The 17133-nt window shown below is 52.0% G+C and overlaps 1 protein-coding gene across 9 annotated transcripts in view; it reads left to right on the top strand.

The window, feature by feature from the left end:
• The window catches only part of MYRIP (myosin VIIA and Rab interacting protein), a 220558-nt gene that overhangs the window by 138401 nt on the left and 65024 nt on the right, over positions 1-17133 (top strand). For all 9 annotated transcript variants that reach the window (XR_005032056.2, XM_036921708.2, XM_036921705.2 and 6 more), the window contains 5 exons: positions 879-1015; positions 5313-5393; positions 8519-8616; positions 8794-8874; positions 11238-11372. Coding sequence is in view for 8 of the 9 variants with exons in the window: in XM_036921708.2 (XP_036777603.2) it covers positions 879-1015; positions 5313-5393; positions 8519-8616; positions 8794-8874; positions 11238-11372 (532 nt within the window). In the remaining variant the exon portion in view is untranslated. The remainder of the gene's footprint in view (positions 1-878; positions 1016-5312; positions 5394-8518; positions 8617-8793; positions 8875-11237; positions 11373-17133) is intronic.

The raw sequence follows: 17133 nt of genomic DNA, 5'->3' as shown, positions 1-17133 counted from the left end.
TACAGATTTTTGTTCCCTGTGGATATCTTCTCACATTTCACTGGCATCTGGAAGAGCACATGTACGTGTTCCTCTTTTGACTTAGAAGCCTTTGTAGTCTTTCCTTTTTCTGAATTTTCCAAATGAGTGTACATTATTACATTCATAAGAAAAATAACAAAAACAGCAACTCTTAAAATGGAAGGGATTTGGAATCTCTTGTCAAGCATAGAAGAGCAGGCTCGTGGCAGTGTTTGGGACGGACGGTGATGACATCTCCCGGGAATCAGCTTTCCCACAGCACTGCAGGCTGAACGAGGGGCAGGCGGGAGAGTACTGCCTAGTCCCAGCACCTCACTGGCGCTTTGTGTGTTCCCAGCTCAATCAGAATTGCTGTTAATGCAGGAGGGGTGTCCAAAAGAACGCCTGCTGTTAAGCAGACGTATCAGCCAGTGGCTTAAAATGGCAGGCGTTTGCTCTTGCCCTTGGTGGATGGGAGACCTGGGTCTTCTGGTCTTACTCAGTCACTCACACATCGCCAGACAGCTGGTGTTGATGGCCTCACTCACCGGTCTGGGGGTGGCTGGTGCAGGTTTAGGCACAGGAATGGCTGGCCGAGTGTCCCTGGTCATCGCCCAGGCCCACTTGGGCTGCTCCCGTGGGACTGTGTGCAGGACTTCCGAGAGCAGCAGAAGAGGAAGCCACAAGGTCGCGGTCAAGACAGGCAGTCACAGGCACCAGCCCCCATGCTCACAGAGGGTCACAGGACCAGCCTGGAGTCTCGCAGTAGAGAGCTGAACCCCACAGCCTGATGGAAGGAGAGGCACAGCACAGTGGCAGCTTTTGCAACCACCTGTCAGTAATGCAATCTTTTAATTCTGATTTTCTGTTTCCCAAAGGCTTCTGAAGACCCAGTCTCTCGAATGGTTCTACAATAGCGTGAAGAGCCGCTTCAGGCACTTTGGCAGCGCCAAGGTCCTGAAGAACCTGTACCGGAAGCACCGGCTGGAGAGCGGCACGTGCGTCGACCTCCTAGGTATGCTGCCGCCCACGGCCCTGGGAGGCTCTGGTGGGCGGTGGGGCAGGGGAAGGCTGGGCTTGGAGGCCCTGCACACGGGGGCACACTCATCTGGGACAGAGATAGTTGCTTAAATATCTGGCTCTTCTGAGGAGCAGACATAAGACAGATATCAAGGATTCTGTTAAGTGCTCTGGTTCAGCATCCCCCCTGGTTTGGATGTCAAGAGCTGGGGAGACCAAAGGATTGCTGCAGATTGTGGACATTTTAACTCTAGACCCCTAGAAATGAAAGATCCTTGATCATCTTCCCCCAGTGATTAAAATAATGGAAAGTCATCTCTGGTTGTGTAGACTGTCTGCTCTCAGAGGACGTGCCCTCCACTCCCCTTCCCTCTGACCCCGACATCATTCGTACCCGGGCCAGAGTGTGACGTAGTGGGGAAGTTGTAGGAGTATCAGCTCCCTCCCAGGAACCTGGAGGGGGGATTCTACCAGTGCTTCTTGAGGGAGTAAGATGAGCATGTAGCTGGAATGAGGAATTGCATTTTTAGTCGTTACCAGCCAGGAGCAAGAAATGGTCGTTGGAATATGCACAGCAGTGTCCTTCAAAGGAGGCTGTTTTTTCTGTTTAGAGGCAGATTTTTTTTCATCACTTTGCTGACACAGCTAAATGATTTTTATCCACAAGAAACAGGGAAGGGGAAAAAATGCCACCCATCTCATTTGGAGCTTTCTCACTCGTTATTTTACACTGCTGTATTCTCAATAAAGATTTCGGTTGTGTCTCATCTAAAATTATGCCAGGCACTGAGGCAGGAGGAAAATGGGATGAAGGCCTTAAACACGGAGGCATTAGAGCCTTTGTGGTAGTTTTTAAATGTCTGTCTTGCAACCTACTCAGGAAGCCTACAGCAGGGAGAAGTCAAACCCAAGGTCTCCATATATTATCCTCTCTTTGCTGATTCTTCTAAAATTTTTCTCTAGAAATGGAGGTGAAAAAGAAGTAAAGCTTAAAAGTAATCCTGTTAACAGTCATTTTAAAACTCAACAAGACATCCCAGGGACGTTCCAGAAGGGAATTGCTCTCTCATTTGCACCCCCTCCTTTGACCCCCTTTACATGTCACCAAAAGCAGAATCCACAGATGGCTTCTGTTTAATGCAAAGTGAGGGGAAAGCAAACAGGTGGGAACCCACAAACAGGTGAGAACCGTCCTGTTCTCCCACCGCAGGAAGGCAGGTGGATGTGAATCCCAGTGGGCTAGTGCAAGCCTTCAACATTTTCAAGTCTTGTTTCCAGCGAATCATTTGCTACGACCAAAGCAGGCTTAGGTTCTGGGCCTCGGAACTCACGGTCTTCCATCTGAACTTAAAGCAATTCTCACACAGCGCCCAGCTGATGTTTGCAGAGTCACTCCCCTGCTGGACCATGTGGAGGCAATAGCTCTATTACCTGTGTTCCTGTCTTGCCAATGGGTTTCAGTGCCAGGCAAGTTCACTATGGATTCAATGAGATCAAAGAATGACAATGGAATGTTCTTGGGGTGAAAGGGTTTATACCCAACTTTATTCCCATGGTGGCAGGTCAGTCACTAGAATCCTGTCCACACAGAGCGAGTCTGCATGCAGCAAGCCGGTCTCTGCCTCTGGGCCTCTCTGCCCCCACAGCCACCTCAGTTTCTGTCCTCAGCACTGCCCTCCTGTCTCCAGTCTCTGCTCTCTTGCAGCCGTGCAGCCATGCTACCATGTCGCAAAAGCACTGTGCAGCACCCCTGCCTCGTCCCTATTGCCCACACTTGTGTAGTGAGCTACCTGACCAGGGCCAGATGAGAATCATGGCCATAGGAACCTTCACTTTATCCACAGTTCCCAAAGCATGGCTCAAAATCTGGCCTATCTGGGGTCCTCAGTGTGTACTAGTTCAATATTAAAAGCATTTTTTGGGCACCACAACACTGCATAGAAACATTAGAATCAGTTGCTTTTAATAGGATTTTTATCCCCATCATCAAAGATTTCCTTTTGATAAACATGAACAAGCAGACAGGAGACAGTTTTATAGATGGCAGTCAATCCTATAAAGTCATGGTCCTAAGATGAGATTTATTCTTCACACCACTTAGAAACCTTAGTTATACCTCCAGAATGGAGAAATCTCCCAGTGCTTCACTGGCCCAGGTTTATGACTGGGAGTCAGTAGCTTCTGCTTAATACCCAACACCTCAGTCCTGACTACATACTGGAATCTCCTGGGGAGATTTGGCAAACATCCCAGATCATCTTGCGCACCCAGTTACTTCCAAATCTCTGCAGGTGGGCCCAGGACAGATCATTTTTAAGGCTCCCTGGGTATTTCAGGGCACACCAAGGCTGAGAACCTCAGATAGAACTTCACTATGATTTGTTCAGCAGTTCTAGTAAGATGGTTCCATCTTCCACTCTATCTAAGGGTTTGATTGACAGAGCCTAGGGTGCAACATCCACAGTGTGTGAGGCATGTGCTCCCGAAGTCTCAGTGTAAGACGCCTTTTACCTATGAAACGTCTCCACTGCATGGACCAGTGTAGTTGGCCATGAAACTCAGTCCACTGAGGATTCATGTAGTTTACAGAATCCCGGGGGTCACCTATCCCACACACACCCTGCACTGCCACCCACCCCTCCCAGCCCTCCCAAGCCCTATTCTCCCTGCTGCCATATTGGGTGACCAGGCTAGGCCTAAAGGTAGACCCATAGTTTTGTCAGCTGAGATGTATTCATTCCTTCAGTAAATGTTTATTGAACACCTACTATGTGCCCACTTGGTTTAAGAGTTGTGGGTGACAGTGTAGGCAAGACCCTGCCATCTCAGAGCCAACATTCCAGTGGAGAAGTCAGATAAATAAGTAAATAAGTTTATAAAAAATATGATGTCCAATGGTTTTGAGGGCTCATGTGGTTTATCTGACAGATGCAGCATGACAGTTTTAAGTTATCCTAAAAGGAAGCACTCCACGAAATGATAAAAGTGGCTGTTATTAACATATGAAACCTCTAGACAATTGGATAAATAATATATAATATTGGATAAATAGAATGGGAAAAGTGAACCCGGCCTTCACCTATCAGTACTATGTGTCTATCTCTGACATGATCTGAAAAAATCTATTACATCTGGGATTTGACTGACAATAGTTGGAAAATGCTCATCCACATGAAATCAGACATTCCTCCTTCCGTGGAAGACAGGACCTGCTGTCTCCTGGCTGCTGCATGGGTGCTTTCCAGAGCAGCTCGATTGCTTTCAGCCCTTGGGAAAGTCACCTAGTCCTAAATATCCCTGAGCCCCACCTGTGGTTTAACGGGGCCAGGAGAGTGTTCACTGAACGTTCAACAGTGTGTGATACCAGAGTGTCTCCTCATGCTCCCACCAGTCGCCCCTCCTCTCAGCAGATGCCCTCCCTCCTTCACAGGGGAGCGCATCCCTGCACCCACCGCAGACGGTGTAGCACCCCCGCTGGGTCCTTGTTCTGTGTGGCTCCCCTGCACCTGTCCCAGATGGCCCTCACCCCTGCACCCGTCCGAGATGGCACACACCCCTGCTCCCATCCCTATGCTCTGCAGCTCCCAATCAGCACTTAACATTTACACATTTACCAATTTTATATTGATTTATACAAATCTCTGATGAATGAATTCTCTCCCACCAGACTATCCAGTTTTGGGGGGCAGCGAGGATTTCTGACTTTGCTCACCAGGTTATGCAAACACCCAGCCTGGGGCCAGGAACCCAGTAGGTGCTCAGGGAATATCTGCCGGATGAGCGAGTGAATGGCAGGTGTAGCCATGCAGAAGCAAAGCACTTGCACTTAGATGGGTGGGCAGGATCCGAGGGGGCGGTTTATCCTAAAGCCTTATTTTATAAGTGAGGAGACCCAGAAAGGCAGAGTCACTTCCTCAGGATCACAGAGCTGGAATAAGCGGACTTCAGGCCTTTTAAAGCCTGGTACAAAAACACGCACACAGAGAACACTGTCTGGGCAGACCGCGTTCTATGCAGGATGCACACTAAAGGCCTGCTTCTCTGACTTGAATCTGTCCCTCCGTCTTGGACCCCACATCGCCTCCAAGGAAAGTACGGAAGGAGGGTGGAGGTGCGGCCATGCTACACCAGGAATCAGAGCGAGGAGAAAAATGTGATCAGTTGAAAACAAGCATTATCATGAACCCAGTGCAAGGCTGACCTAATCAAATGGTGGGCACAGTGCTGGCCAGCTTGGCCACATGGACGCTCACTGAAGACCATTGGTATCATGCTCTCCCTCTCTCCTCTAGGAGGAAGCTTTTTTGAGGCGAACCTGGAGAATGAAGGAAGTATTTCAGGCAGCGACTCAACATTTCATAGGCAGTTGGAAGGTAAGGTTGCCAGGAGTTCACAGCTAGGGGGACCGTACATAGCGCAGGGTCTCCCGGTCACATAGCAGCCACTGGGGCACCACTGCTGATGCTGTGCGGACGTCCCCACAAGGGTCTTATTATTGCCATCTGTGTGACTTCACCCGCCAAGTAGGCGAGTGTATGTATCCAAGGTGTGCCCAGAGAAGCGCATCTGCTACCCAACTGCCAGGCTGTCGTGAACTGGAGTATCCTTCTGGATTGGAATTAATGACCAGCACACTTGTGCAGTTCATATTAAAATATTCTTATACAGAATGTATAAGATGTAGACTGATTGACTTCTTCTTCTTTCTGCCAACATAATAGTCCCGTTAGAGCAGAGGTAAAAGCAAAACACTTCCAGTTTCAAGTAAACCTTCACCAACACTGAGTTCCCCCAAAGTCCTGGGTCTGGAGAACGGTGAGCCACCTGCTCCATGGCCCTGAGGCTTCTGTGTGCTCTGTCCTTGGCTGGGTGCTTTCCTGTTCTCAGTCATCCTTGCTGCCTAAAACTTCCCTGTGGTCACCACACAGCATCCTGTGGCCTCAGAGCACCCCCACTCCCTGCCTCTGAGGCCCAGCTCTGAGATCTGCCCAGAGCTCTAGACTCGGATTTCTGAATCTCAGCCATCAAGACCTGTAGGTCTAGGGGAATCGTAACCTGAGCGTGTCCTGGTCAAGCTCCTCAGCCTCTTAGGTCCACCAGCAAGGTTATCTTTCCCTCAGCCTCCCTCCCTGCTCCCACCCCGTTGATAGCTCTATTCCCATCCTATTCTTTTTTTCTGTTCTGAGGCCCATGGCTGAGAACTTAACTACCCCAAACTGTCCTGCATTAATATTAATCCCACTGACCATCTGGGTCAGTCGGGGTTCTCCAGAGAAATAGAACCGACAGGAAACACACACACACATTTTTTTTCAATTAGGGTATCATTGATACACACTCTTATGAAGGTTTCACATGAAAAACATTGTTGTTACTACATTCACCCATATTATCAAGTTCCCTCCCACACCCCGTTGCAGTCACTGTCCAACAGTGCAGTAAGATGCCACAGAGTCACTACTTGTCTTCTCTGTGCCACACTGTCTTCCTCGTGACCCCAACCACAGACACACACCATGTGTGCTAATCATTCCCCTCAATCCCCTTCTCCCTCCCTCCCTCCCCACACACCCCCTCCAGCCCTCCCTTTTTGTAACCACTAGTCCCTTCTTGGAGTCTGTGAGTCTGCTGCTATTTCATTCCTTCAGTTTTGCTTTTTGTTATACTCCACAAATGAGGGAAATCATTTGGTTCTTGTCTTTCTCTGCCTGGCTTATTTCACTGAGCAAAATACCCTCCAGCTCCATCCATGTTGTTGTAAATGGTAGGATTTGTTTTCTTCTTATGGCTGAATAATATTCCATTGTGTATATGTACCACATCTTCTTTATCCGTTCATCTACTGATGGACATTTAGGTTGCTTCCTAAACTTGGCTATTGTAAATAGTGCTGTAATAAACATAGGGGTGCATATGTCTTTTTGAATCTGGGATCTTCTTTTCTTTGGGTAAATTCCTAGGAGTGGAATTCCCAGGTCAAATTGTATTTCTATTTTTAGTTCTTTGAGGAACCTCCATACTGCTTTCCACAATGGTTGAACTAGCTTACAGTCCCACCAGCAGTGTAGGAGGGTTCCCCTTTCTCTGCATCCTCGCCAGCATTTGTTGTTCCTTGTCTTTTGGATGTTGGCCATCCTAACTGGTGTGAGGTGATATCTCATTGTGGTTTTCATTTGCATTTCCCCGATAATTAGCTGTGTGGAGCATCTTTTCATGTGCCTGCTGGCCATCTGAATTTCTTCTTTGGAGAAGTGTCTGTTCATATCCTCCACCTATTTTTTAATTAGGTTATTTGCTTTTTGGGTGTTGAGGCACACACACACATTTTTCTTAAGGATATGGCTCACACAATTGGGGTCCTGGCAAGCCCCAAATCTGTAGTATAGGTCAGCAGGCTGCAAACTCAGAAAGGAGTTGATGTTGCAGGCCTGAGGCAGGACTTCTTCTAGAAGAAGCCTCCGTTTCTGCTCTTAAGGACTTTCAGCTGATTGGATGAGGCCCACCCATGTTTTCAAGGATCATCTCCAGTACTTAGAGTCACATCTACAAAATGCCTTCGCAGCCACACCTAGATTAGGGTTCAGTTAAATAACTGGGAACAAGAGCCTGTCTAGGTCAATGCATAAACTCCCATCCTATCTGCCTCTGCCCTCACATCCTCCTTCACACCCACCTGTCTTCTCTCCAACTCCTGAACCTGAGCCTTCATGTCCAGCAGAAGCACCTTCAGCATCCACCTCACCCTCATCCAGAAGTCATCCACGTGGCTCAGAGCCTTCTGGGGTGGCCAGGAGCTTTCTCTCCCCGGACCTGAGGCACTCAGGAGCTGTGCTCTTTACAGGATCCACTACACGCACCATGGCATCCTTCGTGCACCTTTCACCCGGTCGCATGGAAAGCCCATGAGAGTGGGGCACAGCTGTCATCAGGGCATTGCGGGGAGCCCTCTCGGAGCCGAGCCCTTGGGTGGCACCTGGTGAACTGTGATCCAGTGAGGATTTGCTGGCATCTTCTGTGAAGAGCACTCCTCTTGTACTGACTGCATCTTGAGGAAGAAACATGGGGACCACCAAGGCTACCTCCAGGGAGCACATAGATGTCATGGGCTGTACTTCCAGAAATGTCGGGGAAACCGAGTGCTCAGCCACCACTGGGTGCAGACTGGCTCTGCCCTCAAGGCTCTGTTGCAACTGCTCAGCAGGCCTGAGGGCGCCCTTCACTGCCCATCACTCTGACCTTCCCTGGGTTGGGTTTGGACAGTTTGTTATGTTTGCCAAATGCTACTTTCTGTCCACATTTGTGTTTTTAGGAGCCTGAGAACCTTGAATTAAAGTTTTTAATTGAGCAATTGACTAATTAATGAGCTGATGCAATCACACCTGGCTCACTCTACAAAGAATTTGAGGCAGCCCCTGAAACATTTAGACAGGAGAGCTTAAGATGCACACATTTCCTTGTTCCCTGTCAGAAAGCTGTCTGTGTTCTGTTTCCTGCCCAGGACACAGCATGATGGACACGCTGGCTGTCGCCCTGCGGGTGGCTGAAGAGGCCATTGAGGAGGCGATTTCCAAAGCAGAAGCCTATGGGGACAGCCTGGTACGGCTCCTTCTCCTCTCCGGGAGGGGTGGGTTGTCCAGAACCGGGTGTCATGACAGTCGCCCTCAGCCGGAGCAGTGCCAATCTCCCCCGGGTTTGTGGTCAGGACCCCCAAGGAAGTATTGCCAAGGCCCCCAGAGTCCCCCACAGCATGTGGCCCTGCTCTCTCCTCTGCAGGACAAGCAGAATGAGGCCAGTTACCTGCGGGACCACAAGGAGGAGCTGACCGAGGAGCTGGCCGCCGCCATCCTGCAGAAGGTGGGAGGCCTGGCGCCCGGCAGAGCAGCCGTGGGCGCCATTTCTGTGCCTTCTGGCTCTTGCTGCTTGTGCTCTGAGCTGGTGCAGAGGTGTCATCCTGCAAGATCTAAGCAGAGGGATCGAAGGTGGTTGCCGTCGGGGGCTGAGCTGGTTCCCAAGCAGGTTCCTCGTGGGCTTTTTGGCCCTGGGCTGAGTGTATTTGTGTGTGTGTGTGTGCCGTCCTCATACTTCTCAGTCTTCTGCTGAAGAACTGTCCCCTGCTTCCACCATGCCCTAAACTGTCCCTTACTGGTGTATCGCTTAGCCCCTACTCAGAAACCAGCCACCCAAAGTGTGGCTGTAAACAAGGATTACTTCTGTGTCCGCAGCCAATGCTCCCCAGCAGCTGTGTGCCCTGCGATTCAGTTCAGTTCTGGCATAGCTACCCAGACTTAGCACAGACCCCACACAGTAGGGCTCAGTCCCGCAAGGCCACCCCACTTTCGATGCAGTGAGGTCTCCAGTTTCCCCAATTTAGCACTTCTGTCCAGCCAACGGCAAACCCCTCTGCGGAGGAGTCCAGGTAGCAGCTCAGAGAATCAGGAAGTGCCACACATACCATTAGTGGTTTGTTATAAAGGATGTGAATGAACAGCGCATGCAGAGGTGCACAGGACCCCACAGGCAGTTTGAGGGGTGTGCCAAGCTCCCATGCTTTCTGGCACCTACCCTCCCAACACATCAGTGCTGCACCGGCCTGGAAGCTGCCTGAGCCTCACCGTGGCAGATTTTCATCCAGGCTTCTGCATTTGCCTGGATGGCTGCCTACCTAACTGAACCCAACCTCCAGGGGTTGGGGTGGAGTTGCAAGCCCCACAGTCCACGTGCTTGGCTTTTACAGCCTCTAGCCTCCATCCAGCTGATGGCCCTGGCCACAGCCACCTCATTAACATAACAGAGACACTCCTGTCACTCAGCAAATCCTCTGCTGAAGGAGCTGGAACCAGAGTCGGGGCCAAATACTATTCTATTAAACTACAGTATCTTTCTCACTGTGCACCTCAGTGGCTCCATCTCAAGCTATGGGTGGGATCACATCCATGCAGTATGTCTGCTCGGGGCCCGACTCCCCACACCAGTGCTTCACAGCCCTGATGAAGCAGGAGACCAGTGGGATCCAGTGCTGTCAACAGTGGTCTGGGCCCAGCCTGCACTGCTACCAGTCCAGCTGAGGTCAGCCGAAGTGAGGCCCACAGTCAGCCCGAGACGAGGTGGGAGGTACACACTCCCTGTCCCTGGAGGGATGCAGTCCCAGAAGGGTGTCTGCTGGGAGCCCTGACATGTGCAGTCCCATGACAAGGGCATCCAGGGGCACCCCAAACACATGCAGTCCCATGAAAAGGGCGTCTGAGGAGCACCCCAACACGTGCAGTCCCACAGCAAGAGGTCCGCTGGGAGCCCTGACCATGTGCAGCCTTTTCTGGTAACGGTGACTCACATCCGGCACATGCCGGGGACTCCCACCGAAGACCCCCAGGGGCTCATCCAGTTACAGCTCAAAGGCCGTTTGATGCAGATCTGGCTCCTTTTCAGCAGGGGACCTTTGGATTAAGCAAAGAACTCATCTGTTCCCATGTACCCAATGCCGTGAGATACACGCCTGGAAAGCAGCCGCCGGCTGCAGAGACCAGAGGCCCGCTGGGCAGCTCGGAGGTGGGAGTGGCTGACCCATCACCTTGGCTCCCAGCCCGTGGCCCTCCTCCTCCTCATCCCTTCTGGTCTAAAAAGGCTTGAAGGCCATGCCCACTATTTTCTTGGCTGCTTCCTGCTGTCAGAAGTTGGGAGGGAACCCAGAGACCTTTGTGTACGTGGGCTCAGTAAATCCTATGTCAAGCTGTGCAAACAAGCTGGAGCCATCCCTGGTGATCCTCCACAGGGCCTGCAGAAGCATCCCGAAGTCAGATAGACTGTCAGGAGCTCTGGGTTTGAGACCCAGCTCCACTCTTTCCGAGCCAGCGGCCGTAACTGATAAGCTCTCTGAGCCTGGTTCCTCATCGTAACATGAGGCGGTTGTGGTTTGGAGCCCTTAGTTGTTGTACAGATTAGGCAAGTATGTGCTGTGTCTCCATGGCCTGGCACGTGGGGGGCCACTTCCTGAACAGAAGTTGTTGGTGTCATAAAAGGATAACCTGTAAACTGTGAAGTGCTGTGAACATTCAAGACCGTGCTTGTGCTGTTCCGTCATAAGGCAGATGGGCAGCAGGCTGGTATCCCATTGAAACTCAGCTCTTACCTGGCTAACAAGGCCCCAAGGATGGCCCCGGTTGCCCTCCCTAGCCCCTGGGGCCCTGAAGTAACTTGCCCCTTTGTCACCACCCTCCCAGATCATAAGAAAACAGAAGAGCAGAAGTGAGCAGCCAATGGAAGAGGAGCCACAGTGGCCACAGCCCAGCAGCTCAAAGGCAGCCGGTGGGGGGGCCATGGCCTCTCCAGGCAGCCTCCCAGCCTCCACCTTCTGGGTGAGTCCCTGGGTAGTGCCCGCCCAGTCCCACAGGGCCCCGCACATGAGTCACGTAGGAGTGGGAGCCTCATGCTCAACCGTCTGTGGTTGACCCCATGCCCCCAAACAGCATAAAGCTTCCCGAAGGGGGGTAACCAAGAGAAAACGTGGGCGGGTGGGTTCAGGGGGTAGAAGGGGGAGCAGAGTGCAAACGCATAGGCCCTGAAGAATGTGGAGGTGGTCTGCACACACAGACCAGTTTAGGAAAAATTGGTATCGATGGGCACTTTTTATTCATTCTGAAGTGCTGTGCTGAGTCCCTGACAGGAACAGTTTGATGAGGACTATGTGTATTCCTACAGCTTAGATCTCTTGCTTTGCCAAAACCAAGAATTGCCATTGGAGCCACCAAACGTGGTTGGGAAGGCCTGATGTGGATCCACCTTTTTGTTTGTCACCCCGAAATGAAGCCAAGGGCCACATTGAAAAGCACAGTGGCCTTCCTGCGACTCTAAGGTCTGGGTCTGCTTGTATCTGTAGTAGAGTCGCCGAGCCTGTAAAAACCTTGCTTGTTGGTTAAATGGTTCCAGTACAGGACATGCAGAGGCTGAGTCTGTGTGGCTGGGCCTTCTGTGCACAGATTCAGGAGAAATGGAGGGACAGACCAGCAGGGCCAGAGTCCTGTCAGCTGCAGGTGCCCACGGCCAGAGCCTGGGGCTCAGGCAGCACATGGGTGCACACAGGTGAAGTGTGGACTCAGGCATGGGCAAGCTGCGCCACATGCTACCCTGCCCGTCCAAAGGGCCGGGGGCACTCATCCCCCTAGTGAGCTCACTGAGAGGGTGTGCAGGCAGCTTCGTGGCGGATCAGTTCTCCAAGTCCTCACCAGCCGCCAGGTGCCCAGGGTGACAAGAACCGGCTCTCTGGCTCTTTGGAGATGTAACTGCCCTGATTCCTTGGTGTGATGCTCCCCTCGATGCACTGTCAGCTTGTTTTGCTGGGGTCGTGCACATGGCACCACGGGGAACAAAATGAAAAGACTTAGTCCCTGCCCCCAGCCTTGTGATCCCATTACAAAGCAGGAGGGGATGTGGGCCCATCCACAGCTGAGAGGCTGGTACTGGCAAGGACTGGGACCCAGGGAAGGCAGGGAGGGCACGTGGCCTCCACATAGCCTGTCTTCAAACACTTTGCCAACTCAGACTTGCAGTTCCCAGTGATTCAGTGGAGTCTTTCTGAGACATTTTCTGCAAACCACAGGTCAAGTTTAGGGGCTTTTGCGGTGGAAGTCCCTGCAGCACCAGACTTGGCCTTGAGTCAAGGGGTCAGGCTAGTATAGGAAGAACAGGCTCTGCTGCCAGCGTGCTGGGTGGGGTCTGGACCTGCCATTAACTATGACCTTAAGCAACAGTTTAGGTCCTGTCTGTAAAAGGGGGATAACAAGACCTACCCCAAAGAAGGGCTCTGAGGGTTCCTGGTGGTCACCACTGTCATTGAGCTCCTGTTGTGCACAGAGTGCTCGGTGCCACAGGGGCAGGGCTCTTGCAGGGCTGTGCATGCCACCACAGTCTCGTGGGGAGGCACGGTGAATGCTAAGCCACAAATACAGGGTGCAAACTCCAGTCACTGCCCAGGGGGCCCTGAGGGTGGAGGAGGGGGTCCTGGGGCTGGTGAAGTCCTGTCTGGGGGCAGCCAGGGAAAGCCTTTCCTAGGAGGTGACCTGACACTAAGGCTTGAAAAATGAGACTTGGAAGCAGTGGGAGGAAAAGCATTCCCATAGAGGGAACAGCACACGTGGGGGCTCTAAGCAGGAAAAAACGTGACATGGTCAAGGAGTAGAATTGTGGTCATCTGTCTGGAGGGCAGTGACAGATAAGAAGTGGATACTGGCCACATGGCACATGGATGTCTACCCTAAATGATGGTTGTTGTTCTTATTACCTTATCTCTACTTTTTAAAAGCAAGGTCTGCACCATCAGAGTAGCCCCGCGAGTTAGGAGCTGAGCCTCACCACGTCTGGCTCCAGACCCAGAGGCAGCAGCTCTCTATGCATCACTGACCACCTGCCCCAATTTGGAGGCCACCCAACCCCACCAGCTCGGCTTGCTCTGTCCTCGCGGGTGCCCCCACATGGCCAGATGCATCTCCGCCATCTCATCACCACTGGGTGTCTCTGACTCACTGCACCCTGGACTGTCCTGCTCTTCAGGGAGGACCAAGAGCTCCCTGTCCTGCCTCCCCTCACACCGAGGAGACCTCACTGCCCAGAAACCCTCTCCCGGTGCTTCCTGTTCACACCACCTGGCTGCAGCTCAGCACAGTGACCCAAGTTCTCATGTAAACCCCTGAAGAGAGAGGCTTGGGAGTCATTGTAGAAAATAACAGGATTGTCAATCTGTTTATTCAGGAATATGACCCATATCTCTCCTTTATATAAACTTTATATTCATGCATGTTATTTCGTTAGACCACCTGAGCACCCTGCATCGTCCCCATTTTACAGAGGAGTAAACTGAGGCCCAGCCACCCCGAGTCACCAGACCAAGCAGCAGGGCCAGGACTAGAACCCAGGTCTCCTGGCTCTGAGCATTTCCAGCACTCTGCTGTCTCCTGCTTCATGTTCTCAGATACGAAATGCCTGCTTTCCTACCAGATGCCCTCTGGTCTCCTTGTCATGCACACAGTTACCCCTGGATGGTACCACTGCCACCTCACAGAGACCAGAGACGCCATGTGTCACAGGGGACGTGGCTGGGGGCTCTAGCACAGCGCACATGGCTGCCAAGTCTGGTGGACAGAGCAGGATGGGCCAGCACTTCATCCAGGGTCCTCAGCCCGGCACCAGCCGGAAGTGGGCAGCCACGATGCCTCCACAGGCTCTGGGCCGGCTGGGAAGAGCTGGCCCACCAGGACCCAGGCCTGGATGGGGGCTGCCGTCACCGAGGGCAACGTTGGGGGTGTGCCTAGAGTCACTCGGTTCCTGTTTGGTTTGCTACAACAGGACCTCTCTGGGTTTTATTTTCTCATCAGAAAATCTGTCTTGCCAAAAGCCTGCCTCCTGCACGACAGGATCATCACTTCGGCTTCAACACCAGTGTAGGCAGAGCTGATGCACTTCTTAGTTTTTTCCTAATGAAAATAACAGAATATGATTTAGTCCTAGATTCTGATATAGAATAAGGCCCAGTGGGAGTCCCTCTCTTGATTCTTCAGGATCTTCTGAATCTCTGATGTGCAAGACTTTACAAGCAATGTCCTCCTTTGCCAGCCTTTGTGGGGGTGTGTCAGAGAGAACTTTAAGGTCAGAGTTTGAGAAGCCCCCATAAAGGACATTGATACACCCCCTGGGCAAGTACCCAAGTGGCCTGCCAGGGAGCTGGCACCTTACAGAAGGGACGAGAGCGGCAGGCTCCTAAAACTATAGCCTCATTCTTAACTGGGACGTTTAGTCAAGGAGGGCCCCTCCTGTCATCTCCCTGTGAGTTCTCTCATGCCATGATTTGCGACACATAAAGAGCATATGTTTGTCTACAGTATCAGTCAGGAAGACATGAATTTCTCCCTCCACACTTGTACTCACAGGACACCTGAACAAAGCAGCCTGAATCTGGAAATAAAGAGAAATCCAGCAACCAACTGGGTCCCTGACACAGTTTGTCCCTTTGGCCAAACAGTATTATCTAGCCCCCAATTGTCAGTGGTCATGTGTTCTGGCCTTGGGCCAGCTCAGCACTGGGCATGTGGTGGATGCCCCGCAGATACAGCTGATGGCAGAATGTGTTGATTTGTGGAGATTTAGTGATGACCTGGATCTGAACCCTCCCGTCTGCCTCCCAGGACACCTGTGAAGAAAGGAGAATGTAGTAAATTCCCAGCAAAACACCAGGATCCACACCCTCATAAATGACCATTTTTAGCTCCCAGTTTGGTTTAAAGATAAGTGCTGTGATTAGAGCTTTTAAAAAGCATCTGGAAGTAGAGTGTGTGCCTTACCTCACGGTCAGCAATAAGAATCCGTTGATTCCTGAGAAGCTGGCTGCTCAGAAAGGCTTACACCAAGTTCCAGCTGTTCTGGGGACAAAGAGACTGGCACACCTCCCCTGTCTGAAGGCATCCCCGTCTGGTTCCAACCATATTAACAGACTGATAGGAGAAACTGAGGTAGCCCTCAGATGCCACACTGACCGGCCCAGGAAGAGGAGCCACAGACTCCGAGGGGGCTCTCGGGACACGGCTGGACCCCTGTGGCCCTGACCTGCCTCCTCTCATGGTGGTCCCCCTCCTCCCTTCATCCTTGTCTCTGTCCTGCACCCCCTCTATTGCCTGAAGACTCCCCTTGATGTAATGCCCAGGTCTCAGCCCCAAGTGGTACTGGCTATGACACCATTGCGGGCCAGCCTGGGCCTTTCAGACACCCCAGTGGACAAGGTCAGCTTCTCAAACACACCACGCAGAGTGACTGGGCACACTGCCCACCTGTGGGCTCAGCCGATGCTTGTCCCTGCGCCTGGCCTGCACTCGGCCCTGTGGTGGAGGAGCGGTGCTGGGCTCACCCCCAGGAGTTAGGGCCTGAGAGGCTGCCCATGGCTGAGGCCACCACGTTGCCCACCTCAGGAGCCCCTCTTTGGATACAGTGTGAGAGGTGCCCCCTGGGTGTGCAGCGTGATGGCACCGTGCGAGCTGCTGCTGAGCCCAGGGACGGACCGCTGGGAAGGGAGCTTGTGCTTGCCCGTCATGTCATTTCTCTCACTCCTCCCAACAAGGTGGGGATTCAAGTGTTATCAGACCTATTTTATAGATGAGGAAACTGAAGCCAAAGCTTTGACATGACTTGCTGAAGGCCCCAAGGCCCCACAACTAGTGGTTGGTGGAGCCAGGAGTCAAACACCCTTCTCCCGCTCCAAAGCCCCTGCTGTATCTTCATCCTCTGTAAAATGAGGCAGTGGCCTCTGATCTCCACAGTCTCTTCTGCTCAGAGGTTCTAGGGCTGCACCATCCAACACAATGGCCACCAGACACTGACTGTTTGCACTTAATTTCAATTTAAAATCCAGGTCTTCGGTCACATTGGTGGCCTGTGGGTGTTCAATATCCCCGGCTGGTGGCTGCTCTAGGAGCAGATACAGAACATGTCCATCAGCTCAGTTTTGTTGCACAGCCCTGGTCTAGGAGCTCGGGTGAAGAAGGGGTGAGCAGAGGGCATACAAGCAGAAATGCACCTGGACCCTGGCCAGAGCTGGAACAAGAGCCAGCAGGCCAAGCCTGGGCTCTGGGGGGGCTTCTCATCCTGGATGTCTTTCTGCATCACCATGCAAACCTGCCCCCAGAAGTTCTGACTCCCAGTTCTGGGGACGGCATCTGTATACTGACCAAAACCTCCCAGGAGATGCCAGCAGGCTGCAGGTTACATTGCAGGATAGCCTCTTTCTAACTTGAGGAGGGCTCCCTGACCACCAGACCAGGGGCTCCCAAACCTGTGGCCTCCTCACATGCTCCCTCCTTTTTCCTCAGTTTTCCAGTGACCTCAGGGGATATCCGTGCAGAATTTCCAGCACAGCAACCCCCACTACCTGGGCTTAACTGCAACACCCAGACTTCATCCATTCCCAGTCAGACAGGATTTCTCATCTATTTTCTTAGGAGAAAGTTCAGTGTGTGTTCTCTTTAATTTCATCTGTGGTTATGTGGCTCTCTGCAATCCACCTTTCACAACCTCGAGATATGATACCCTATGACGCACTGGTGCAGGGTTATGATCTGTTTAAGGCCTGTCTCCTTG

Source organism: Manis pentadactyla, chromosome 14 (assembly GCF_030020395.1).
Source record: "Manis pentadactyla isolate mManPen7 chromosome 14, mManPen7.hap1, whole genome shotgun sequence".
Classification (NCBI taxonomy): Eukaryota; Metazoa; Chordata; class Mammalia; order Pholidota; family Manidae; genus Manis; species Manis pentadactyla.
Note: the sequence above shows the minus strand (reverse complement) of the source record. Positions and strands in the feature narration are given on the sequence as shown.